This window comes from Trifolium pratense, linkage group LG3, assembly GCF_020283565.1.
Source record: "Trifolium pratense cultivar HEN17-A07 linkage group LG3, ARS_RC_1.1, whole genome shotgun sequence".
In the NCBI taxonomy this organism is placed as follows: Eukaryota; Viridiplantae; Streptophyta; class Magnoliopsida; order Fabales; family Fabaceae; genus Trifolium; species Trifolium pratense.
In genome coordinates, this window is record NC_060061.1 from 39554865 (window position 1) to 39582753 (window position 27889).

Below are 27889 nucleotides of genomic sequence, written 5' to 3' on the forward strand. Positions count from 1 at the left end.
TGAAAATTACATAGAAGAGAGATGAAAGAGTTTGTGGTTTGCAAGCAAAATGGAGGAATAATACAAAATGTTGCACATAAGAGAAAGAATAAGGATTCTCAAACAAATGTTTACACATAGAGAGGCAAAGAAGAAAAAGTCGCACAATAATGAAAGAAGGAAGGTCAGAAGAAGAAGTGGTTTTTGCAGAGAAAGTATCAAAATTTAAATTGATAAAATGTGAAATTGGATAATAAAGGACCACTCTTCCTATTCAAATTAATTTTCCCTAACGTGTGTGAGAGAATTGAAGCGTTTTTTGTTGGAAATTGTGGAATTGAAAACTAAATAGGTATAGTGTAGTGGAGTAGTAATTGAGGAGAGTTATTGGTTGGTCACTATATTACTATCAAAAGAAGCGGTGCAATAGAACTGAAGAGCGTGTTGAAACAAAGTGATTGGCAAACACAATTACAACAATGTCCTTCATTTTGGCGGACTAATTGGGCGGCAAAATATGATTAACATGTTTTGTGTCTTAATATATTAAGGATAATGAAGGTTTAATTTGTACATAATAAATTAATAATGAAGGTTTAATTTATCTCTTTAGTCTTCACTACAGATTTTTTTAACAAAGAGTCAAAGACTAATATATGTTCATTCTATATCACATGTAATTCTTGTGAACAATGTGAAAGTAGAATGCTTCAAAAAAAAACGTGAAAGTAGAATAAATGGTTTTTTTTTTTTTTTGGTTCTTTTTAATCATTTTCGTTGGTTCTTTAATAAGTGGTTATTTTACATAATCATATTAACTTTAGTTGTACTGGTTTATGTCCAATTGGCAAAAGAAAAATGTTATTCAAACACATTTTTTTGACAAAAATATAACAAAACTACACTTTTTTTTTTAATATTTTTTGCACATCTCGATATACGTGCTGTGAGTGGAAAAAAAAATAATGTTGTATTTTTGTCAACTTTTTTGTGTTTATATAACACAACTCTTGGTAAAATATATCAAAATCATATTTGTCTATAGCACAAGGACAAATATGGTAGGTTGGAGATAATGTTATTTATATTATTTATCTATGGTTGTCTTGTAACACCAAATTTTGTAGTTACGTTTTAATTTTTCATATATTTTAAAAGCGGACAAAACATATGAGGTTGTTATTAAAATTAAAAGGTAAGAGAAACATAAATTGAAGTTTGAGAAAAATATCAAATCACAGATATATTTAACAATTAACAACAAATTATATTAACAATAATACACTGATAAAGTACGATTATTATTAACATAATATTAAATTTAATTATTTTACAAAAGAAAAAATTGCACAATTGTACCTAACAACAAATTACTATATCTCCGCCCCAAATTATAAGACCCTGTTTGACAAAATTGAACTATTCATTTACATTGTTTTGACCGTATTTTTGTAATAATATATAAATATAAATATTAGCATATAAGATCTTGTTCAATTTGTTTTGATGAGTATTTTCAAAATATTAAATTTTTATAATTTTTACTAATACACATTAAAAATATCAGTGATCAAAATTGTACACTAACATACGTACAATGATCAAACATGTCTTATAATTAGTCACGGAAGTAGTATAATAATTAACAATAACATACGGATAGGATACCGCTATTGTTACAATATTTCATTTTGTTTTCATCATCTTTAGGTAGAAAGTCATAATTACAAATTCCTAAAATTAGGAAACGAAAATAAATTTATTTGGTGCGAATCCAATAACTAGATGATAACTCATGAAAAATATTCTAGAAGTGTGTTTGTGTACTCTCTTGAATTTGGCACTCATAAAATCTATGGCATCATTCTATAGCATACACAGTTACTATAAATACACTTTGGTTTAAAAGGAGATTGACACATGTCTTGAGGACAATCAGAATCTTGGAAACATCTAGTACCCGCTGTAACAAAAAAATATAATGAAAAATGTGACTGTTATAGGATGTAATATTGTATACAACAGTAAATAATGAAATTTGAAAAAGATTAAAAAAAAAAATTAAGAAAAGTGTCTTGCCTTCAACATTTGTTGCAAAATGAATTAGGAAAACACAGATAATCATAACATAAACAAACACGACAATTTTAACCATTTTTTCCCCTTTGCATGTATCAAATATAATATTATTTTATCACTTTATAATTTATAAAACTCATGTTCTATTTATATCAATTGAATAGATATTAACCTTATGGAGTTGTAAGAATATTTCCTAAAATATGAATTATTATTAAATGTCTCTTAAGTATATCAATATGTCGTTTTTATTTGTCCCTTGAGCATGTTAAGTATGGAGATCAAATAAAAAATTACAAGCATTAGAGTTCATTCTGTTTTATTATCAAATTTATATTTGGATTAAATATAAAATATTTATAAGAATAATTCCCATTTAAAAAACTTTTTACATAAAATGGATACTTAGTCCTCGAAATATTTCCTATAAAATGCAAATTAGCACTAAAAATAAAATAATTTTTAGAGAGATTTAACTTTAAAATTCGTAATATTATAGGAACTAAAGATATATTTAACGTATATTATTTTTAACTTTCATGATGGTAGGATTATAGCTACAGTATATGTGGAATTTCAAATTTAACAAAAAAATTTCATTAGAGCTTGAAAAGTTAAGTATTGGTATTTGGGAATTATGTATGGTTCGATAGATGGAAATGCATGTAGTAGTAACAACGGAATTTTTATTTTTTTTATAAAATGATATTTTGATATATCAATTTATAAACCCTATAAGTGAAGTTAATTACTCAGCAAGCCAATCCATCTGGTAATTTTCCTAATTTATAAAAGAATCATTTTATTCTCATATTTAGTTGGATAAAATAGTCATTTCTAGGTGATGCACATTATTTGAAGATTACATTATGGAATTGGAAATATAAGAAAATTATCATAAAATTTAAAAATGAGAGAAATAAACATAAGATGGAGTTGGATTAGTAGTTTAAAAAAGTTACCTTAAAAAACCTTTTTTTTTTTATTTATCAAAAATACATTTTGAAAGATTAAAATCTTAAACTATCTAAACGAGTATCTTGAAAATAATTTGACAAAGGTATAAGGCAGAAACAAGATAAATGAGCCGGCGCACAAAAAGATTTATACACTTCACTATCAAATATGATATTAATTCGCTAAACCCATTTGGGTTGGTCCTATGGTATTGGCTTGGAACCTGAGAGTGTGCTCCTTCTTAAGGCCTCGAATTCGATTATCTTTGATAATAATTTGAATGATTCTTAAAAAAATATATATGATATTCGGCATCTTGTCTCTTCTCTGTAGACGGATTTCTCCGCTACTCAAAAATTTATTACATACTGTATTTGTGTGTATCTTCAACTTCACACAACCTATACTTTACAACTTCTTTAAAAAAAACAATAACAAACATAATGACATTTTTATGGGGGCGAACAAAATTTTAGGACATTTTTCAAGTAACTTTTTTATATAAAAAATAGGAAAAGAGAGAGATTTTTATTAATTAATGTGACACTAATGACTTAAAGGGAATTAATGTGAAAAACAATTAAAGATTACATCTCTTCTTATATTTTATTGTTATGAAATTTATTTTCTTACTAAAAACAGTAAATCATATGCTCCACTTTCATTGCTTACCAAACGATTAGTTGTTTGTAGGTTAGCACAAGTATATGTTAAAATATAGGAAAATGCTAAACAGTGCCCCCGGGGCACTGGTTAAGGATATCAAAATGGAAATTTTATCTTGGAAATTGTGAATTCAATACCTTAAAGATGTAAAAAGGTATTATCTCTCATCATTAATTTTATTCTTTCTTTCTTTTTTTAGTATGCTTAACTAGTGCCCCGGGGGCACTGTTTAGCATGACCCTAAAATATATAGGCTCGTCAAAAACAGCTCATACTGCACACCGTTTTTTTTTTCTTCTTTTATTTTGGTGTGAAACTGCCCAAATTAGTTTCTTAGCCACGATATTTTTTTTTTAATTTCTTCTAATTAAATTACTTTTGAAACTTGAAAGTTATCTAAATCTAATAATAATTGGAAGGGGCTGGAACCACTTGATGTTATAACTTATAACTGACCTTCAAACCAGATTAGACGGTCCAATGGACCAGATACTAGTGGTGAAAATAAAATTAAAAAAATCAAATAATCAATGAAAATAAATCACGCAAATAAAATTACGTTTGGAGTAAAAATTAGCTAAAAGTTAATTGATTAGTATCCTATCCAAATGTCAATACCTCATTTTATATTTGATTCGTAAAAAAAAATGCCTATACCTCATTTTATATTTTTATAATATTTTGTAGTCAAGTAGTCTAGTTGATAGAAATTTCAACTTCAAAGATGAATAAGTAGAGTATCTGATATTCGAATCCTGACCCCTGCATATAAAATACAATATTCCTACTAACTAAGCTAAGCTCAGTTTCTAGTCACGATACTTTCAACAAATTATAATATACAAAAGTTGTAATGTCAAATTATAATATACAAAAGTTGTAATAATTAAGTAATCGTTTTCATATAAAATACCATATTTCAAAGTTTATCTAAGTCCCCCATTTGTCAACGGTTGCCAATTTTATTTTATATCATAAACATTACACAAATAGAAGTGACTGACGTAGATGATTAAATACATAGTTTATTTTTAAGGGAACATATAGTTTGTTCTAGATGATTACATACTAAATTTCTGAAGGTTTGAGCTATAATTATTTTTTTTTTACTAAAACAAAATATTCATTTCATTCCAAATTGATAAATACACGATATACAAGTACAAATTTAATGTCGCAAAAAATGTAAAAAATAAATTTGCAAACAAACTCATAACATCCAAATTAATAGCAGACATACTCAAACCTACAAACTATGTAGCATGGGTACTCCTAAAATGGTGAAGTACCCGTACCGGGTACGTATCAGTACCGGATACTCCATGGTACTCGTATGGTACGCACCGATTCTGTACCCATTTTTATTTGGTTGATTTATGATGATGAATATGGAAAAAACATATTGGCTGTTGAAAAATCTCTTAAAATATTATAATTTTTTACTATATTTCAATTATCTCTCATTTTTTATGAAAATAGTTGAGACGGTAGAAAAACAAAAATAAATCTTCAAAGTATGATGATAATAATTCACTTAAAAATAATTTTTCTAATATTTTATACTAACGTACCCGTACCTTAAATTTTCTAAAAATATCATACCGCGTACTAGTACCGCTACCGGATACCGGTACCGCACCCGTACCTAGGCAACATAGCCTACAAATAATGTGACAAAATAAAAGTAACTGAAATAGCCATGTCTTCGGATCTTCATCGTTGATGAATTTGTCATTAATTGAATCAGTAATTGATCAAAGTTGATATGTCAATCTGAACCAAACGAATGTTGTAAGAAACACGAAAACAAACGAGCACCGCGCGAAGACGAGAAATCAAACAAATACCGCACGAAGACGAGACACACTTAGACGAAAAAAAACACAAAATAAAAAAACTTCTATGTAAAAATCACTTATTTGAAATAAAACAAAGAAAAAAAAATGCACAGGGGTAATTTCGGATCAAACAACGACCCAAAACACCCCATTTTTTAAACAAGAAGATGAAAATTCTCTAGGAAAATTTAGGACCGGCTATGTTTTAAAGCAGGAAGAAGAAGCCGCGCGCAGTTTTTAAAGGTACTGTTTACTATAATTATTGAATGCATTAAAATTACAAACACATCTCTCTAGTGCATTTTTCATTAATAATTTTATAAAAAGCAAAACTTTTCTTATATATAAGATTTTGGGGAGTATTTTTCAAGAAGTTTAGTGGCTAGAAATTCCACTTTTAAGGTAGAGTTTAAACTTCGGCCTCATACATATTAACATATATAATACAATATCTCTGTCAACTGAACTAAGGTCATGAAACCTATATATACCCCATTTGAATTAGTTTATTTTTGAGCTTATGCAAACAGATTATGCAATATAAATTAGGTTTTATGCTATTTTATAAGTTCACTCTAGTGAAAATTGTATTTTCATAAGCTATTTTATCGTAAAGTACCTTGACAAACTTATAATAATACATAAAAATTGCATAGGTTGTTTGCATAAGCTCAAAATTAAGTTAATCCAAACATGGTCATAGTCAATGTTTTAATAATAAAAAAGAGAAATTTTATGTAGGTTTTTATTTATTTTTTTTGAAGCAAAAAAAGAAGTTTAGATATATCTATTTTACGATGAACTTAAAAAGTCAAACTTTTCTTTCTTATATATAAAATCGGAGGGAGTATATTTGATATATAAGTTATTCAATCAATAAATAGGTAAATAAGTATTTTTTAAAAGAAACTCTTTTTTATATCATTAAAAATATTATAATAATTGAATATTATTTATCAAAACCGTTAATAATATTATAAAAATATTAGTGTAATGCTTATGACAATAAATTTTTTAAAAAAATTTATATTTCTCATAATAGTTAATATCGAATTTTTTTATAAAAAAATTATTAAAACATTAGTGTAATGCTTATAACAATAAAATTGTTTTTTTTTTCCTATTAAATTATTAATTAACTAAGTATACAATAAATATTATTGATTGACCACAAAAAACAATTATTTATCTATATTTATTTCTTATCAAAAACTAGAAATGTGTGTTGTGAGTATTCACTTTCATTATTTATTGAGATTTGAGAGTATTGCATGGGTGATTCATTTCCTTAGTTGACAGTTCAAAATAATAAAATGACCGAAAAACAGAATTCGGGTTCGGATCCGACCAGACCGCTTTTGCCCAAAGATGACGACCGGAATTCCACCGAACACGACGGTCGGAGAAACCGTTTCAGTCGCCGGAACTCTGTTAACTCCCTCAGATCCGCTTTCTTGTCCACGCTTCCTGATAAAGTCCGTTCTAACCTCGACTCTGAGTCTCCTTTCGATGCTGATTTCTCCAACGCCACTGCTTTAAGCCAAGGTCCCCTCTCTCTCTCTCTCAAAATCTATCAATCACTGTCGTCAGAGACACTGACACCTTGACACTGACACGTGGAGACCGATAGTAATGTAATAAAATGACATAATTGAATTTAATGATATCATATGTCTCTGATGGTGTCGTGTCAGTGTTGGACGAGACATGTCTTCCATCAGAAGTGTCGGTGTTACATAGCTGGATATTTATATGTATATATGTTTATATATATATATATATATATGATGAAGTTTAATATAATAATTTGTGAACTTGTAGGAGAGAAAGAGTATTATGAAAAACAAATAGCTACTTTGAAATCATTTGAGGAAGTGGATACTGTGGTAGAATCTGACTGCATTGAGGATGATGATAAAGAGGAGCAGGCGAAACAAGAAAGAGCTATGAAGGTTTCAAATTATGCAAACATAGTTTTGTTGATATTGAAGGTATATAATTTATGTTATATATTTCATTAATTTCTTGTGTTAATTAAATTTCAAGTAGCTATTAATCACCGTGTGTGTTTGAAACTTTGAAAAGTTTTTCATGAAAAAAGTGATTTTGAACTTAATTTGATTTAATTGGTATTGATTCTTTTACAATTGAGTTTAAACTAAAGGAATTTTGGTACTTTTAGTGTCAACCTTTTGTCATAGGACAAAAGCTACTTTTTGTCAGTTTTCGGTGAAATTAAAGTTTGAAAGCAAAATAAATTTTATGGAACAGTAACAAAACATCTAAAACATATGCAGTTGTCGTTATAGAAGATTCATTTTTAAACTTGTGACTTGTGAGAATCAATTACTTGAAATCTTTGGCTTTTTGGATTGTAGTCCTTTTGTGAAATAAGTTTTTTTTTTAGAAAAGGAAAAGAACTTTTGTGAATTAAGTAAAATAATAATATGCGTGTTGATGTGTAGACTTATGCGACGATAAGGAGTGGGTCAATAGCTATTGCAGCGTCAACTTTAGATTCTCTGCTCGATCTAATGGCTGGTGGGATACTTTGGTTCACTCACATAGCTATGAAGAACATAAATATCTATCAATATCCTATTGGAAAACTGAGGGTACAGCCAGTAGGCATAATTGTTTTTGCTGCTGTCATGGCCACACTTGGTGAGTCTAATTGACTTTAACATAAAATTTACACCGAAATTCCTTTGAGTTGAAGGGTGGATGATTTGGATTCTAACGGTGTAATTGTATACAATTCTTTTAGTACTTTTTGACAATATCGGTGTATTGACATTCTACGTTACATGATACATTGAATCGATTTTACTACAGGTTTTCAGGTATTGTTCACGGCTGTAAAACAACTAATAGAAAACAGTCCTGGCGAAAAAATGACAGCTGAGCAACTAATATGGTTGTACTCTATCATGATATTTGCAACTGTGGTGAAGCTTATACTCTGGTTTTACTGTAGAAGCTCAGGAAACAAGATTGTCCGTGCCTATGCAGATGTAAGTATCCCTCTCGTCAGTGATATTTTCTTTCTTGAATTAAGTCAAAGTACAACAATTGAACAATAAAAAAACATGCCAAAATGCAGGATCACCACTTTGATGTCGTGACAAATGTAGTTGGATTAGTAGCGGCTATTCTTGGTGATAAATTTTACTGGTGGATTGATCCGGTAGGAGCTATTTTGCTTGCAATTTACACTATCACAAATTGGTCTCGCACTGTCATGGAAAATGCAGGTAATTTTCATCAGAATTTCAAACAAAAAAAAAAAAATGATACAACATGTAATTGGTTAGCATATAGTTCATTTGTTAGTCATTTGTCTGTGAATATAATTGTGTACCGATCCTGATTACCGTCTGTCTACCGATACCTTTCTTTACAGTTTCACTGGTGGGACAATCAGCACCTCCTGAAGTTTTGCAGAAGCTGACATATCTCGTTATAAGGCACCCTGGAATTAAACGTGTTGACACTGTCCGCGCATATACATTTGGCGTTTTATATTTTGTAGAGGTATGTTGAATTACACATAATCAACTAACCCCATTTACTCAAAAAAAGTCATACAAGACTAGACCTGGTTTAAAACAAATAAATCATTTGGCATTCTCAATTAGTATTTGCAAAATACTGACATAAATCTAATATTATTGTTAATGGATCTAGTTAAGTTTCGTTATTCTGTAAGCTTTTATTGTATACATAATACTTGGAGTATCCATATTGCATTTTGAACGTACTTGTGACAAAATTGGTTTCTCTTACATGGTTAGCTTTGAATGTCGGTACATATATCTCTTACATAGTTAGGATAATTTTCTTTTATGGGAATTTTTTCTTACAAAACTCTCATACCAATGTTCATGTATGCTATATTAATATAAATGCAGCTTTGAATTTCTTGATTTTATGCCTCATCATTTGGGTCTGATTTTGAGCAGGTAGACATTGAACTGCCAGAAGATTTACCCTTAAAAGAAGCACATGCCATTGGAGAGACTCTACAAATAAAGCTTGAGAAACTTCCAGAAGTTGAGCGAGCATTTGTTCATCTAGACTTTGAGTGTGACCACAAACCAGAGCACTCAGTTCTAAGTAAACTACCGAACAATCAGCCTTAAGCACGTTTCAACGTTTCGTGCATAAGAAGAAATGCACACACTTTTGTAATTGAGTCTTCACCAATGATTTCAAAGTGAAGATTGAAACTGTAAAAGAGAAGGATCCAGCTGTTTATTTATATGGAAGCTGATAAGGTAACCAAACTGTTGCTAGAATTCGAGTTACGTTTAATCCAAATACATTCTGTTGTAGTTCTATTAGTTTCATTAGTTCTTTTATAGTTCATTTTGGAATCACACACAGTGTATTTAAGGCTACTTGTTGTGTTGTACTTGTATCCTTAATAATATATAAATGCCTCAGTTTCTTGAGATACAATTTATTCTATAATGATCAGAAACTAAAACAGATATGTTCCATTTAAGATATTGTTGCTGTCTTGTGATAAACATGGTTTCAATTTGAATTTGAAGATATTGTTGTTGTCATGTGAAAAACACGGTTGCATTTTGAAGTTATAGCTACCAATCACATAAGCAGCTTGCGAATATTGGAGATGTTTTGACATGTTTGGGCACTGGTGCGGCGTGAATTATACGAATGTGTTCTTTATTTTGTTGCTTTTCTTGTGTGTTAATCTTTCGGGACTTCACCAAAATAACTTTGATTAATTCAGAATTCAATCGAAAGATTATTAAGATCTCGTTAATGATTTTTCCTTTTACTGATGAATCGAATTCATATACTATATAGGATTGATAAGTTGATATTAGTCTTTCTTCTTTGTCACTTTTCTTATTTGTCGGTAATGTTTAGATGGTAAAACACTGCAAGAATATTTGATATGTTGAAGCACTCTCCTCTTCTTAGTTATCAATGCTTAATGTTTGTGAATTTTTCAGCTAGGATCTTTGGACAAGAAACAAAGATCACCTTACTATACTAAAAGCAATGTAGACAGAACAACAAAAGCACTTTATTTATATATTTTTTCCAACCATGACAGTACATAATTAAAAGTTCGATGCATCAAATTTGTATCTGTCATACACCAAACATCTTGGAAAGACATGTAGATACACAAAATACAAATATATATTAACTAAGCACAGAGTGTATGTGACCAATGATCAGTAAAAAATCATATCACTATGCATACATTGGCAAGAAAGCTCTTCCAGGCGCACGATTGGCCAAAGGTCCATGGCTGCCAAGAACCTGAAAAGAAACACCAGAAAGAAAAATTTAGTCAACTCCTTCATCCATCCAAAAATATTGTTAAAATATCCAACCACCCTTATTAGGTGACCAAATGAAACTATGGTTCCTCTTCAAAACTACATCTATAATACGGCAATTATAGCATAGACTACTTTGATGGTTAGTCCACTGTAAACCAGTTCTTAAAACTCATTTGAAACTCCAACGACAATAGATGTCATCTTTTGAAAATAGAAAGTTTACAATCTTCCTCGTCCGGCTTAAGTCAGGTTCGACAAAAACAAGTGAAAATCAAACCAAACATGCAGGAAGGACTACGATCTTCTACTTTGGAGAAAAAGGATGGTGATCTTCTACTTTCGAGAGAAGCGTCATATTTAAATACCGAACGACAACAGTTCAAATTCTTACCTTGGCATTTACCCCATCCTGCACAATTCTGTTCTCGGATTTCAACTTCAAGTACTCATCTTGACTCAATTTAGTAAATCCCCTAAAAATTGAAAACAATCATTAAGCGCAAATTACTACTAAACAGAATGGATTAAAAGACATGCATACACATAAGATAATGAATTGAGAAAATCCAGAATCAATAATCAACAATGCTTACCACTTTCTGCTAACAATAATTTTCTGACGACCAGGGAACTTGAACTTAGCACGACGAAGAGCCTCTTGAGCATGATGACCATTACCATTCTTACATCTAACAGACAACAGCACCTGACCAATACTAACCCTAGCACACGTCCCTAACGGTTTCCCAAACGCACCTCTCATCCCCGTCTGCAACCTATCCGCCCCAGCGCACGATAACATCTTATTAATCCGCAACACATGGAAAGGATGAACCCTCACTCGCAAATGAAACGCGTCTTTCCCAGCAAACTTCGACATGTACTTGTTGCACGCGATTCTTGCTGCCTCTAGTGCTTCGCTAGACACGTTTTCTTTCTCCCATGATACTAAGTGAACGCATAATGGGAACTCGTCTACGCCTTTTTTCTTCATTCCTACGTCATAGATTCTGATCTTTGGATCCGGAACCCCGCGGCAGAATCGTGACTTTGGGTATGGTTTGTTCTTTATCTGCCGATAACATCTTGCCGGTCCTAACAATATCAAAATGTTCATACTACTAGTAGAATAATTAATACTTGTCGCGAAGAAGTTCGAGCCCAACAAAGGAAAAAATAAAATGATATAATTATTATTTATTGAAAATGACAATATGTTGTATTTGATCTGCTACAAAAAACTGGACAGAACAACTAGTATATGTTTATGTGCTTGATTTTAAAACTGATGATGAGAGTGGACAAATTAGAGGCAAGGGGCAAGGAAAAAAACTGAAATTCCGTTCCTCACAAAACCACAAGACAACTTTTTGTCCCAAATACAAATTATCTAAAATACTAAAATAACATTTTGTTCACTAAATATCGTACAAAAACAAGTTGTTCAATAATTTAAAAATTTGTGTTACTCTGTCCGGTACTTATCTTTAGCAGATCAAACAGATCATGTGTGTAGGATGCACCTTATATCATGATACTAATGTAACTAATATAACAAACTTCTAACTAACCATAACTAACTAACATGTAAACTATGTAAAACAATATTGAACTAATTCTAATTAATATCCAGCTATATCTAACAATAATGAAATTTCATTAATATGAAGATTTAGTATTAATGTGAAAAATATGAGAAAAATGAAAGAGAGATTGTTATGTTGCTTACTTCTTCCCATGGTTGATTGTTGTTGTGTGAAACTGAAAGAAAGATTGAAAATGGAGGGAAAGGGTAAGAGGGTGGTGTTCCTTTTATACCTTTGCATTAGCGTGTTTGGTTTATGTGATTACGTATGGGCTTGCGTCATCTATTGAGAACGTGGGCCATGACGCATATATTTGGGCTAGGCCCATTTCGGCCCAGAAGGTTCCAGAAAGTGAGTTAGTTTCTTGGACACGGGATCTTTTGAAGGCTTCTGCCAACAATATTCCCACCGACCCTTTAATTTTGTATAAATATATGAGAAAAATTAATTTGAAACAATTGGTTTTTCAGTCTTTTTTTTTTTTTTTTTAGATTTTCAGTATAATTTTTTTTACTTTTATCAAAAAAGGTTTATATTACCAACAAATTATATGTGTTACTTTAAAAATAATTATGATCAAAATTAAATATTTTTAGTGATATGAAGATAGTATATAATTGATTGATAGTGTAAAAATCATTTTTAAACAGACAATGTATAAATGATTATTTTAAGAGAGGACTTTTTTAATTTTTTAAGAAACAATTGGCTTTTTAATAAATATGCGTCCATGTTGTCTTTAACCATCCAGTTGTAATTATGAGAAGATATAAAGTGTCTTATTGTTATAGATTCAGAAAGTGATTTTAACTTTATATTATGTATTTCTAAAAAATTATTTTTATGATTACTTAAAAATAGTAGAAGGCATTCTGAAATCATTAGTTATAAATTAAATGAATAATTTTCACATTCAATACTAGAGATTTCATTTTTCAATATAATAAAATTTATATATATATATATCCTGCGTTCGATTCCCGGCCGATAAGTATGGAGAAACATTTGTTAGAAGAGATCAATCCCTTAAATGAATCTTAGTTAACTCGAGGAAATTAATCTATGTAGTTGCGCGCGCAGGATACCTTTGATTTAAAAAAAAACATATATTTTTAAGAAGATATCTCTTAAAATGATTCAAAAATATTATGAGAAAAATATGAAATTAATATTTTAATATTTTTTGAAATTTTAACATCCAAAAAAATGTAGGAAAACAATGAAATTAATATTAGTTATGCTTGGAGTATAACCAGATGATTCTGAGGCAGGACTAAGAAACAGTTACGGTGGTGATAGACTTTAGATATGGTGGATAATGGTGAGGAAAGTGCATGCAAAACACGTTAACACTCAAATGTTCAAGTTAGTATATGATCAAGAGAAGTGAAAGAGAAAAATGATCGAATCGTGTACCCTTTTCTTTAATTAAAAGGGGGACGATTATAACCGTTTGTGACAATTATATACGATTATATGGTATGATGGGAGACGTTGAGATTTAACTAACAGTCCCACCCCACCCGTAACCCACCCCCGTTTCTTTTACTATAACTTCTCACATTTGTTCATCTCGTACAAATTTGTGGTATTACTTCCCACCAGGTACAAATGTGTTCATGTCACCTCCTTCTTTCTCATACAAGTAAATTTTATGTTAGTTAAGTGTAGTTTAGATTTATGTTTAAAAACTGCAGGTAAGGGAAACGTATTTTTTTATTTTCTTTTTCAAGCCAAATTTCGGAAAATATTTTTTGATATAAACGTGTGTCGGATTATGCTTTATGTTCAAGAACCTACAACCTACTATAATGCAAATAATCATGCCTCAAAAAGTGAAGAAAGCCTTTGTCAATCCTCTAATGTTGATTTAAGTCCACCACTCCAAGTAAAAATGCAAGCTTCTTTCAGAAATATTATGATTCATTTTTTATGTAGTACCACTGCTTGTAGTCGTTCTCATATTTTGGGTTCAGTATTACTATTTCTTATACTTGGTTCCATTTGTGATATAATTTTGTCAATATGAAAAATTAAAATTGTTTGATTATATAAATAGTTTATTATAAACTACCTTTAAAATTTTATAATAATAGGAAATTAATTGAGTAATGCACTATTAAAGAACTAAATAAGGGGGTGGGTGGGATGGGGAAGCTCAACTAGTTGAGCTCAGGGTTAAGGAGCAAAAGGTCCAAGGTTCAAGTCCTAGCAAATGAGAAAAGAATTTTTTTTTTCTACCCTTACATTTAATTTTTTAATTGTGATTCTCTCGACAATATCTAGGATTATGACGTGACCACAGTCGTCACCACAACTGCAATAAAACCTTAGCCCTACATATTGTTGTCTATTCTATGAAATGTATGCATCATGAGCAATAATGCTTCATCTAGGATCTAATAAAAAACAACTTTAGAGAATAAACAACAAAATTGATATACATGATAAACAAGCCATAACATTAATGTATCTTCTCAATCATTCGAACATAGAAGAACTCACCAATGAATTCACAAGGAACACAGGACAGGAGAAGTGTAGTAGGACTAAGACCAGGCGGTATAGTCAAATAAGGAGACTGAATCTCAGAATTGAGTGAAAGTTCAGTAGATCTAATGCTTTCTGTATTCAGTCTTGGAGCATTAAATCTGGTTCTAGCAATTCTTTCAACAAGACCACCCCGCGAGCTCGATTTTGTCATTCCTATTTGTAACTAAGAAAACACAGAAGTTTTTTAAGGATTGATTATGAACCAAAACACATGTGACCAAAACTGTAATATATAGTAACAGAAATCCAATGAAAATGGAAAACAAGTTATGTTGAAGACAGCATCAGCAAAAATAAGGTTGACTATAACGCTAACAAAACACATGATAAGAGTGGCTATGTTACTTTTCGATCGGTCTCTTCCCTGATAGAAGTTCTAACAGTATGACACCGTAACTATAAACATCGCCTTTTGCTGTGCATCGAAAACTTTGATAGTATTCAGGTGGTACATAACCTGGTGTACCTGCAAGTGTGCTAACTGTGAGATGAGTGTCATGAGCATTAACCAATCTCACCATACCGAAATCCGAAACTCTAGCCTCAAAATTTTCGTCGAGAAGAATATTGCTTGACTTCATATCTCTATGGATAATATGAGGTATGCAACTATGATGAAGAAATGCAAGACCTCTTGCTGATCCTAGTGCTATCTTCTTTCTTGTTTCCTAAGCAAGCTTTGAATTTTTGTTCCTCTCATGTAGAACAGTTTCTAAACTTTTGACTCTTACATAAACCGCGTCTCATCTTCTCACCCTTCCATCATCTTCCACTGTTTCCCTTCCATCACTGTCACTCACTCCAGCACTCAAAGCTTAGCGACAAGCGGATGCCCACTGTTATCAAAGTCTTCATTATTGATATGTTTTGCACTTCTGCCATGGAAATAGCTTCCACCATGGGAATTCCTGTTTTCAAACAAGTTTGCATTTTTTTCAAACAAGAACTCCTTTTCTTGTTGAAGCAATTTTAAATAAGAACAATCAACATTTCTTAAACACTGAAAATATCTGTCATATCAAACTCAAAATTAACTGATAAGTGAAGAATAATGTAACACATTACAATAAGACTAATGTGAAGTCCACCTATATATGTCTGATCATTACATATTTACATATGTGTATATATATGTAAATCATGAGATGTAAAATATCAGTTTGCTTTTGAAAAATATAAAAGAGAATAAAATTTTACATGTGAGGTCCAAGCGGCATGTGATTCATAATATCTTGATACATTGATGACGAACCATTATGCATGTTAAGGCCACTGCGTTCAGGATTAGCATCCACATTTGGTTCTCCCTTTGGTAACATGAAGCCCATTTCATTTGTGGGGCGTTGTTGTTGCGCCATGAATGGATTCATAGGCATTACAGGAAACTTCGCTTGCAAAGAAGAGCCTAATCCCGACATTGCAAGGTTCGACAGGTGTTGATTCATGCCATTGTGAATTTGAGATGGTTCATTTCTATGAACATGGTTTTGAAGAAGACCAGAAGCTTGCCCTTGACCTGCGTTAGAAGCGTTCGCATTGACATGACTGCTAGAATGAGCAGCAGGGACGTCGTGATTGTGTTTTCCCTCATATGTAGTGATCACATATTTAAGGTCATGTGATGCTCTCTCCACATGCTTCCTTACAGTGCACCCTGCATCGGTGCACTTGTAGTAACTCCTGCACCGCAAAACAGAAACAATCAGCTATCAACATAAACTAGTATATTAGTTATGTTAGTCCTTTGACAACTTTTTGCCCATACTTGCGTCACCGATAACCATCATCAAGGATATCTACTTCGCTGGTAGTCTGCACAACAACTCTAGGCTCACGAATGGCTCTATTAGCTCCACTCATTTCGGCATATGATTCCAGTTTCCTGAGAAAATCAATTGTGGATTTTGAATGTGAACCAATAATACGTTTCACACAAAAAAAACCGAAAGAAAAGAAACTGCGGCTGCAGCAATGACAAGTATGAAGTACCTTCTTTTAGACTCTGATTCATCTCCTTCCACATCGTAAGCTAACGATACACTACCATTAGTAGCTTGATCATCTTCCCCTTCGTTAGAAAACGTAGATGAGCCATCCACTGCATCTCCTGAATCAAAGTGAGCAGTACCATTTTGAGTTTGCAGATTGGTAGACTGGTTACCGTACTTGGGGTTGAGAGATGATGTCGCTTCAAGGTTGTCAGGCTTCCAATTACCAGCTCCAGCTATATTTCCCTTTTTTAAATTAGCCCAGCCGCGATCACCGTCGCCACCACCCTGTGGTTCACCATGTTCAGGATTGTCCCCTTGCATGTCAGCATGGGAGTTAGTGGACCCTATGCCTGCCCGGCGACTTGGAGGAGGTTTCGGGTGGTTATGTGCCCCCTTATAGATTATCTCCGTTATATGGCCCTCATGAGAACATTCTACTTTCTTTTTAACCGGGCAATTTGAATGAGTACACTTGTAGTAACTTCGAGGGTACTCGCTGCCCTTAACTTGCTTTTGGTCTTTCTTCTAAACATTCAAAAGCAATTCTCAAATATTGTAAAAGGTCACCTTCACTAGATGTTTGTGTTACCAAATCAGGATCAAGTATTTCAATAATTCTTCTCTCTCTATGAATCTTCTTAGACCATCCAACAAGATTGTTATCATCTTTGAACTCGGACGAATCGATCGGTCACTTCCCTGATAGAAGTTCTAACAGTATGACACCGTAACTATAAACATCGCCTTTTGCTGTGCATCGAAAACTTTGATAGTATTCAGGTGGTACATAACCTGGTGTACCTGCAAGTGTGCTAACTGTGAGATGAGTGTCATGAGCATTAACCAATCTCACCATACCGAAACCCGAAACTCTAGCCTCAAAATTTTCGTCGAGAAGAATATTGCTTGACTTCATATCTCTATGGATAATATGAGGTATGCAACTATGATGAAGAAATGCAAGACCTCTTGCTGATCCTAGTGCTATCTTCTTTCTTGTTTCCCAAGCAAGCTTTGAACTTTTGTTACTCTCATGTAGAACAGTTTCTAAACTTTTGACTCTTAAATAAACCGCGTCTCATCTTCTCACCCTTCCATCATCTTCCACCGTTTCCCTTCCATCACTGTCACTCACTCCAGCACTCAAAGCTTAGCGACAACCGGATGCCTATTCATAAAAAGAAATGTAGTCAACGTCGAATCCAAACTCCGTCAAATTACTGAAACCACTGTTACCAAAGTCCTCATTATCGATATGTTTTGCACTTCTGCCATGGAAATAGCTTCCACCATGCGAATTCCTGTTTACTATTTCTTCACTACTGGAGCTTCTGCTTTGTCTCTGTATTCCTAATTTCCAAAAATTCACAGCGAAATAACGGTGTCATTAAAAGAAATGGTGGGAGTTGAGATTCTGATGCCAGGAAATTCAGCATTGAAAGCAGAGTTGATGCCGAAACCGGTTCAAACATGGAATGAAATTAAACACCAATAACTAATTTCATTAGGTCCTTGGTTGTTTCACTTTTGTCCTTGTCTACTTTTTGTTCAAAACTACTGGAATTATGTTGTAGACAACGTGAAAAAAACCATGTTTTACTTCGGAAACCATTGTTTTGAAAATATTGATTTGTTGTCCATGAACTATATTGTGATTTTGCACTAGTTCTTCATATAATAAGTGATTTCATTTGGTTTCAGGAACATATATTTAACTAGCGACAGTACAGAACAATATAGTAATATGAATAACTATGAAATAAAAATATCATATCATAAAAGACTCATTTCAAATAAGAAAAACAGAATAAAACTATGGCAATTTACATTTGATCGTTCAATTAATATTCGATTTTACATTTTACTGAGATGTAACTTCTAATCCGAAAATCATTCCAGCATGATTTGTAGCTTCGTTGTTTCTGAAATATATGGGTATCATCTTTTGAAAAGCCTGCCACGTTAGCAGACTATCAGACACGGCTTGGTGGGATTTTCCAGCGATTCGGCCAACCTTAAGAGTACTAGCAACACATTCGAGACCTCCATATAGTCCATTGCAATAACGGATCATATGTTTCATATCATATACACTCCTTCCAAATAGGAATCTCAACACACGCGAAAAACCTTCCAAGCTATCCGGAAGATTACTCCGTGTTAGTATCTTCACAAGATATGCAAAATCGTAGGTGCCGTGAAATGTCACCCACGTCACTCTTTCATTGCAGACAAGCCCAGACCTGAGCATCAACTCAGAAAAGTGGAACCAATTCACACCGTGAATGACGTTGTAGTTGAAATCAATACCTTGGCGTCGGAGAAGATCAATGGAATCTTTGTTGTGGGGGTCGCGCTTGACGTCAAAATCACGAAAATTAAACTCCCAAATGAAGCAGTTGCTGGTTCCGAAATCAGGTAGGTTGCCATTTTCATCCGAGAAAGTGAGACCTAGCTGAATAAGTTTGAGAGCATCAACATTGGCCTTGATGTAATTGTAAAGCTCATAAGGTTGAAGGTGACGGCGATCGACTTTAGATGGATAAATGACGCCGGGGAATTCTGTGTCCATCGAAACAAACCGATACCTATCGACAACATGATGTATGAGATCAAACTCAGCTTCTATATTATATGCCCAAACACGACGGATTACGACCGGTTTCGAATCTTTCTTCAATGTCGTCATCTGAAATTTCTTGATGATCAAAGTGTGATCTTAATAAAACTCTGAATGAAAAAGAAATAAGCAAGAGAGAAGAACGTTTGTTTAATGTTTGAATTCGAAAGAAACTGCATACATGACTAAGGTAAACCTCTCGCTATATATAATAAGATAAGATTTAGTTTAGCATTTATGATAAAAAAAGGATTTGATTGTATCCGATAAAAAAAGATTTGGTTAATCTTCAGAAGAAAAAAAAGATTTAATATTTTACTACTAGTACCGAATCTTAAAAAGATTTAATATCTTTTTTTTTACTTGTTGATAAAGTAATTTCTCATTTTTTTTTTGTTTACAAGTATTATCTCATTTATTAGTACCAAAAAAAAATGATCTCATTTATTTTTATTTTTTGATAAGATTATCTCATTAATTGTACGATTTTCTCAAATGAAATTGAGTGAATTACTGCTATTAATTCATCTTTGTACAATAGATTTCTTAATTTTTTTTTATGAAAGTGAATTTTTTAAAGAAAAAATTGAATTTTTAAATGATTTAATAAAAAAAAACAGAAAAACTGTATTTTAAAAAAGTCAACGTCGGAGCTCTGAAATTGGTCAAAAATCCTAAAATCGTTCGAAAACCCTAAAATCGACTCTAAACCCGACTAGAACCCAAACATCAGTAGAAAAATCTAAAATCGACACTAAACCCAAAAATTTGGCCAAATATCTAAAATCGGCCAAAAACCCTAAAAACGACTATACACCCTAAATCGGCCGGGAAAACATAAAATCGACAAAAAATCCTAAACTCGATTATAAACCATAAAATTGGCCGAAAACCCAAAAAATAACCAAAAACCATAAAATCGACCGCAAACACAAAAATCGCCCGGAAAAACCTAAAATCGGCCAAAAACCATAAAATTGGCCGAAAACTCAAAAAATCTGTGGAAAAACTTAAACTCGACCCTAAACCCAAAAAATTGGCCGAAAAATATTCCAAAAACCCTAAAAACGACCTAACACCCTAAAATCGGCTGAAAACCGAAAAAATCGACCGTAAAAACCTAAAATCGGCCGAAAAACCTAAAATCGACCAAAAACCCTAAAAAAGACTATACACCATAAAATCGGCCGAAAACCGAAATAATCGGCCGGAAAAACCTAAAATCAGCCGAAAACCTAAAAAATCGGCCGAAAAACCTAAAATCGGCCAAAAACCCTAAAATCGACTATAAACCATAAAATTATCCAAAAACCTAAAAAATCGGCCGAAAAACCTAAAAGCGGACATAAAGCATAAAATCGACTATAAACCAAAAAATCGACCGAAAACACTAAAATTATTATTGGTTTTCCTGTCGATTTTAGGGTTCAATTCTAGCTTACGGTCAATTTTAGGGTTTTTGGCCGATTTTATGTTTTTCGGACGATTTTTTGGGTTTAGGGTCGATTTTATTAAGATAAATAAAATTAAACGAATGAAATTCAATTACATTACCAAAACAAAGAATTTTACAATTTATGCAATTTCACCACTTTATATGAACAATGAAATTTAAAAATCAAGCGAATTCAATTGAATCAATTGAATTGCCTAGTATTTAAAATCCCTTAAATTTCTGGAATGCCCCATCCAAAGACACTCTTATGGGTACATTATTCCTGTGTTTTCACTATCTAAAGGTTTTATAGTGAAACGTTTAAAGATGTGGTTGGAGTTTGAAATTCTGGTGCCAGGAAATTTAGCATTGAATGCTGAGTTGATGTAGGGAGCAGTTCTTGATACGCAAGATCTTGCTTATTAGGAGATATGCTGTATTATTTTTAGTATCTTTCGATGGCAAAGGGAATTGTGGTGAATACATTTCGTGAATTGGAAGTTGTGGCGGTTAAAGCGGTTGAAGACGGTTTGTGTTTTCTGGATCTCAAAAGTTTGCTGCATTGGACCATGAAGTGGAGGTGCTGAGTTGCCGGAGAGCCAATGATTGCATGGCCATTCTACGCAGAGCAGCATGTTAATATAGGAATGTAATGGTGGAGGACCTCAAGGTCACCGTTGCGGTCGAGCAAAGGGAAGAAGATTGGTTTGTGAGTGGAGATTGGTTTTTGAGTCTATAGACGAAGTGATAAACACCGCTAAACTCACACAACTGTGAGGTCCCAGATTTGAACTCGGATGAAGATATCCAATCTAATAATATCGGTATTGCCGGTTGAACTAAGACTTCTGGATAAAGTAATTGGTTTTATTATATGCAAAGCAAGAGAAGAAAACAACAAATACACAAATTAAACTTTATATTCATGGTTGGCCATCTACTTCTATCCAACAAAGAAATAGCCATTCAAATGACCATAATACCCCTCACCTTCCACAAGCTCAAAAAAAATACATGTGGCATATGCATTAAATGCTACCATCTTCCCTCTACTTTCCTAAAGGTCTTCTACTTTAATTCAAAATTCAAAAATGTTTTCCCCCTCTTTAGCATTTTTTATTTCTATATAATATATATTTCCTTTCACTTTTCACATATATACTTTCTTCTTTCTCTTATTCCTCACTTTTTCTTTGCATCTGCATTTTTTCATCTTTCTACATATTACTAACGGTGGATTCTAAGGTGAGGGAGCAATTAAGTCCCTCATCGGTGTACCATTAAAATTAACCATTAGATTAAATTAAGTTACATGATAACATTTTTTACTATCACACATAATTATTAATCATTAGTCATTCAACCTCCTTGTTCATTGGTTTCTTCCCAAACATCGAACCCAATTATTTTCTTGTCACGGTGGTTCTCCACCACCATCTCCCACCCTCAAAAACATCTAACTGCCACCCCAACCAAGGAAATAATAAAAACAAGAAAAAACAACTCTAAGAAAAAGAAGGATTATTCAAACCTTCTCTCATTCCCTTTTTAATATTAACATACAACCATTAACACCAAGTTTCAAGTTCACTAATTCATCATCGATGTCCAATCTCCATGGTTGAAAAGTCCAATTACTTTTCTCATTTGTGTTCATTTCCACTCAAAGACAAATACAATACTTTTATAAATTTCCTTCGCATATATTAACGTTTACTATTTCAAATCCAAATCCTTTTTCTTTTCTTTTTTTCACAGAAATTATGGGGGGGTTTGGCCTTCTATATTCTTTTTTATTGATGTGCATATTGAGGAGCAATATACTTATGCCGTGATGGAAAATTCTGAGAAAAAAGAATGGATGGTTGCAGCAGTTTTGCAAAGAGGAGATACAAGATTTTATTTTTGTTTATTTTGTTGGAAGAAGGTTATATAAGATCTGGTGTGGTAACAAAAAATGGACCATTTAATCTAACGATGAAATAGTATGGTACACCGGTGAGGGACTTAATTGCTCCCTCACCCTAGAATCCACCATTACTAACATCTTACTTTTCTCCTCATTTTGTAGAAAGAAGAACAAAAGTCAAATGAAACTCTCATCCTCTTGACAAAGGTATGAACACAATGATTATCAAAATCACAATTTTTTATGTTCATATATCTCCTTTATTTTTTTTGTCCATCATATCATTGTTTTTTTTTTAAGGCAGCCAAATTTATTAGAAAACGATCTCATAGTATAAGAAATACTCAACAAACATAAATTTGTACATAAGTAACTACAATGATGCAGAAATAATTAGGAGACTACTTCAACAACTATAAACTAAAAGGTAGAAACCACACACTACTGCTTATTTGTTTTTTCTGCATTTTTTTACTATTAACTTTTTGTTGTGTTTCATCCTAGAATGAATGGAAAGAATGACTACAAATCAGTTTGCTTCACCCGCATCTTTTCATGTTAGTGAAATTCATTCTTCCGCTTTATTCTTTATTGCTATCATATCTTTATAATCTTCAACTTCATTATATAACAAATCAGTTTTTTCTATTTGCAGCAAAATTTAATGCTCAGCACAACAAAGATCTAGGTAAATGTTAATAATACTGTTTATTTTGTGACTCTCAAGGAATGAGCTTAAAAAAAGTGACGGACGAAAAAAACAAAAATCAAAATAAAAGAGAGTATTGACATTTTTGTCTTTCAAACTCCAACTTTCACATTAAACTTCATTTGGTGGCTATTCTTCAGTTTGATCGTTTCGCCTCAAAAAGATTTTTATATTTTAACTTTTTACCGTATAAAAAAAATTATATTAGAAAGAAAAGGAATTAACTTTTTTTCATCTCAATTTCTAAATAAAAAATAAAACACATAACAAAGAATATGGAAATACAGTATAAAACATTAGATCTAGAAAGAAAATAAATTATCCGAAAACAAGAAACTTTTTTAAATAAAACTTCGGTCTATATAACATGAAGAAAGAAAGAAAAATGCCTAAAAAAAACGATAATTAGAAAGAGAATCGAAAAATTTAATATAAAGAAAAAAGAAACAGAGAAAAAAATAAAAACAAGATAAAGACAACAAAATAAACTGATTCAAACCACTCTACTTAGATTAAATAAAAACAAACCGATTCAAAGCAGATATGGTTTTATTCATTCTTTTCATGTCTTAATTAATTTGTTGTTCTTACATGTACATAAAGAATGGAGATGACGAAGTCGCACAGTATTTCCGGTATGGTTGTTTCACTTTCCGGTACGGTGGTTACCAGAAAAAGTATTTCAATCTTCATTTTTATATTGTGGGTTTTATAGAGAAGGTCGAGAAAAGTCTCTATGAAGACGATTTTTCAAAAATTGGTCCATGGTGGTCGAAATCTAACGTTGAAGGTGGTGGTTGGGGTGTCTAATAATATCTCTGATTTGAAAATAAAAATGGTAAATAGAAAAGAAGATGGTACATATGTGTTTGTAGCACAACATGATGATGTTGGAGGTATATTTCCAGTTCCAATTGAGTGGCTAGGGTTTGTTTGAGAGAGAGAGAGCTTCTTTGGTGTGAGAGAGATTATGTTGAACAAATGAGGTGTTAGAGAATAGAGAGATGAACTCTTCTATATTGTGGACTTCAAAAAAAAATTCAATCAAGTTAATGATGAATTTCTAGATTGTGGACTTCAAAAAAATTCAATTAAGTTAATGATGGACTCTTCTAGATGGTGGACTTAAAAAAATTCAATTCAGTTAATTTTTAGTACTATGAAGTTGAATACGTGATACGATACCGATACGGTGATACGAGAAAATTTTCAAAATTCCAGATACAATACGGCTTAGATACGTTATTTATAAATTAAATTTAAAATTAAATATATAAATGCACAATATATAAACATAACTAAAATCGATAATGATAAAAAAAAATTAATATTCAAACTATTAATACCATAGTTGGAATGATATAAACATAACTCTTAAGTAGTACGCAAAAATGACGATTAATACTATTTCAAAAAACATCATCATATAGTACCCAAAAATGCATAGTTGCTTATCCATAAAGAACATCATATTCTAATATTCACTACTTAGATATTTTTTTGAATTGTATCGGTCTTCTCTCCTCCATTTACATCATCAAAGAACATTAATTGTCTGATAGTATAGTTGAATATTTTTGTTATTTTTATGAAGAATTTATGTTGTCTATGGACTTCCATATTTATCTACATTATACGAGATACGTCTAACATGTCTTAAAGATGAATATTTAAAAATAATCATTATAGACAAAAACCAGTGCACTTATTATAGTAATTTTTTTTAATTGAATATAGTATAGTATAAGATTTTCGCTACTTTTTTTTGAAGAATTTATGTTGTCAATGTATACGACTAATAATTTAAACTTTCACATTTTATCAACAATAAACAAGATATGAGATATCCTGAACATGTAATAAAAATGAATATTTAAAAATAATTATTATAGACAAAAATCATTATTAGTGCACCTATATTATAGTAAAGTATTAATTGAAAATACTATAGTAGAAGATTTTCATTACTTTTATGAAGAATTTATGTCTTTTATATATATGACTAATAATACATACTTTCATATTTTATTAACCAATATATGAGATATGTTAGACGTGTCTTAAAGTTTAAGTTTGTCACGGGACGGGATATCCTGAAAAATGTCTTAAAAATGAAAAATGAATTCCAACAAAGAAACAACCATGTGAAGTACCAAAATACCCCTCAAATGGCCAAAATTCTAAATAATGACACCTGACAACTGCATTAAATGCACAACCACTTTCTTTTTGGAGGCAAAATTTCAATTTCAAATTGAATAGTTTTTCTATATATCAATCAATATCATATACTTTTCAACCACTCTCATTTCTCTTTTCTTTCTGTCACTTTTTTCTATCTAAAGTTTATTATCTTCTCTATTTTCTAATCTCTATTTTATATTCATGTCATTTTGCAGGAAAGTTATGTTTTTTGTTAAGAAGAACAACATTGCAACACATGTATTTCACTTTTCGGTGCGGTGGTTACAGAAGAAAATATTCTAATCTTCATTTTTATGTTGTGGGTTTTGTAGAGAATGCGGAGAAAAGTCACTTTATGGTGATGTTTTTTCAAAATTGGGTCGTTACAATATACGTCACACTGCATGTCTTAAAGTTTAAGTTTGTCATGGGATATCATGAACATGTCTTAAAGATGAATATTTTAAAATAACTATTATAGACAAAAAACCATTATGAGTGCCGCTATTGTAGTAAAGTTTTAATTGAAAATAATATAGTAAAAGATTTTCGCTACTTTTATGAAGAATTTATGTTGTCAATGTATACGACTAATAATTTGAACATTCACATTTTATCAACAATATACAAGATACGGGATATCCTGAACATGTTTTAAAAATGAATATTTTATCAACAATAAATGAGTCTTCTATATATATATGACTAATAATATGGACTTTCATATTTTATTAACCAATATACGAGATACGTTAGACATGTCTTAAAGTTTAAGTTTGTCACGGGACAGGATATCCTGAACATGTCTAAAATAACTATTATAGACAAATTAAAATCATTATGAGTGTACCTGTTATAGTAATTTTTTATTGAAAATAGTATAGTAGAAGATTTTTGGTAATTTTATGAAGAAAATATGTCTTCGGTATATATGATTAATAATATGGACTTTCATATTTTACTAAATAATATGAGATACGTTAGACATGTCTTAAAGTTTAAATTTGTCACGGGATAACATGAATATGTCTTAAACATGACTATTTAAAAATTACTATATTCTAGACAAAAAATCATTATGAGTGCACCTGTTATAGTCATTTTTAATTGAAAATTGTATAGTTGAAGATTTCCGTTACTTTTATGCAGAATTTATGTCGTCTATATATTTGACTAATAATATGGACTTTCTTATTTAATTAACAATATACGATATATATGTCAGAGATGTCTTAAAGTTTAAGTTTGTCATGAGAAATCTTGAACATGTCTTAAAGATGAATCTTTAAAAATAACTATTATAGACAAAAATTATTATGAGTGCACCTATTATAGTAATGTTTTAATTGAAAATAGTACAGTAGAATATTTTCATTTCTTTTATGAAGAATATAAGTCGTCTGTATATATGAGTAATAATATGGACTTTCATATTTTACTAACCAATATACGAGATACATTAGGCATGTCTTAAACTTTAAGTTTGTCACGGGACGGGATATCTTGAACATGTCTTAAAAATGAATATTTAAAATAACTATATTGCGGACAAAAAGAATTATGAGTGCACCTGTTATAGTCATTTTTAATTGAAAATGAATGAGTCTTCTATATATATATATATATATATATATGACTAATAATACGGACTTTCATATTTTACTGACCAATATACAAGATACGTTAGACATGTCTTAAAGTTTAAGTTTCTCACGGGACGGGATATCATGAACATGTCTTAAAAATGAATATTTAAAATAACTATTATTGACAAAAACCATTATGAGTGCACCTATTATAATGTTTCTTACGTTAATTATACAACAATATATATTTTCCATGATGATATATAATGTTTTCGAATTGTAATTCTAGAATTTTAAATAATTAAAACCCGTGCGAAGCATGAATAATAGTATAATATTTTATATTGTCTTTACTTTTGTTTCGTACTTCGTGAAAAAAAAAATCATACAAAAGTCAATTACTAACATCGTTAATGTTTATAACATTCTACTTATAATGATCATTTCCGTATTTACATTCATCTCTTCAAACA

At 31.3% G+C, this 27889-nt stretch overlaps 3 protein-coding genes, 1 long non-coding RNA gene and 1 pseudogene across 4 annotated transcripts; 2 read left to right on the forward strand and 3 right to left on the reverse strand.

Moving 5' to 3' along the window:
• Positions 1-6744: 6744 nt before the first annotated feature.
• On the forward strand, positions 6745-9980 carry LOC123914494 (metal tolerance protein 4-like). The gene is made up of 7 exons (XM_045965696.1): positions 6745-7064; positions 7341-7510; positions 7985-8183; positions 8355-8533; positions 8623-8773; positions 8923-9053; positions 9482-9980. Exons 1-7 carry the CDS (start codon positions 6833-6835, stop codon positions 9659-9661), a joined length of 1242 nt encoding a protein of 413 aa, XP_045821652.1. The 5' UTR covers positions 6745-6832; the 3' UTR covers positions 9662-9980.
• A 576-nt stretch (positions 9981-10556) lies between these two features.
• On the reverse strand, positions 10557-12719 carry LOC123914497 (60S ribosomal protein L10-like). Its single transcript, XM_045965699.1, has 4 exons — positions 12573-12719; positions 11437-11938; positions 11235-11316; positions 10557-10820 (listed from the first exon to the last, which is right to left on the reverse strand). The coding sequence occupies exons 1-4, from the start codon at positions 12667-12669 to the stop codon at positions 10752-10754; spliced, it is 750 nt and encodes a 249-aa protein (XP_045821655.1). The 5' UTR covers positions 12670-12719; the 3' UTR covers positions 10557-10751.
• A 3415-nt stretch (positions 12720-16134) lies between these two features.
• On the reverse strand, positions 16135-17889 carry LOC123913323 (annotated as a pseudogene).
• A 945-nt stretch (positions 17890-18834) lies between these two features.
• On the reverse strand, positions 18835-19662 carry LOC123915084 (probable CCR4-associated factor 1 homolog 11). Its single transcript, XM_045966232.1, has one exon. The coding sequence runs from the start codon at positions 19660-19662 to the stop codon at positions 18835-18837; it is 828 nt and encodes a 275-aa protein (XP_045822188.1).
• Positions 19663-21970: 2308 nt separating this feature from the next.
• LOC123914504 lies at positions 21971-26385 on the forward strand. Its single transcript, XR_006811841.1, has 5 exons — positions 21971-22091; positions 23100-23144; positions 23442-23494; positions 23593-23625; positions 26046-26385. It is a non-coding gene; the product is annotated as an uncharacterized LOC123914504 (long non-coding RNA).
• The last annotated feature ends 1504 nt before the right edge of the window (positions 26386-27889 follow it).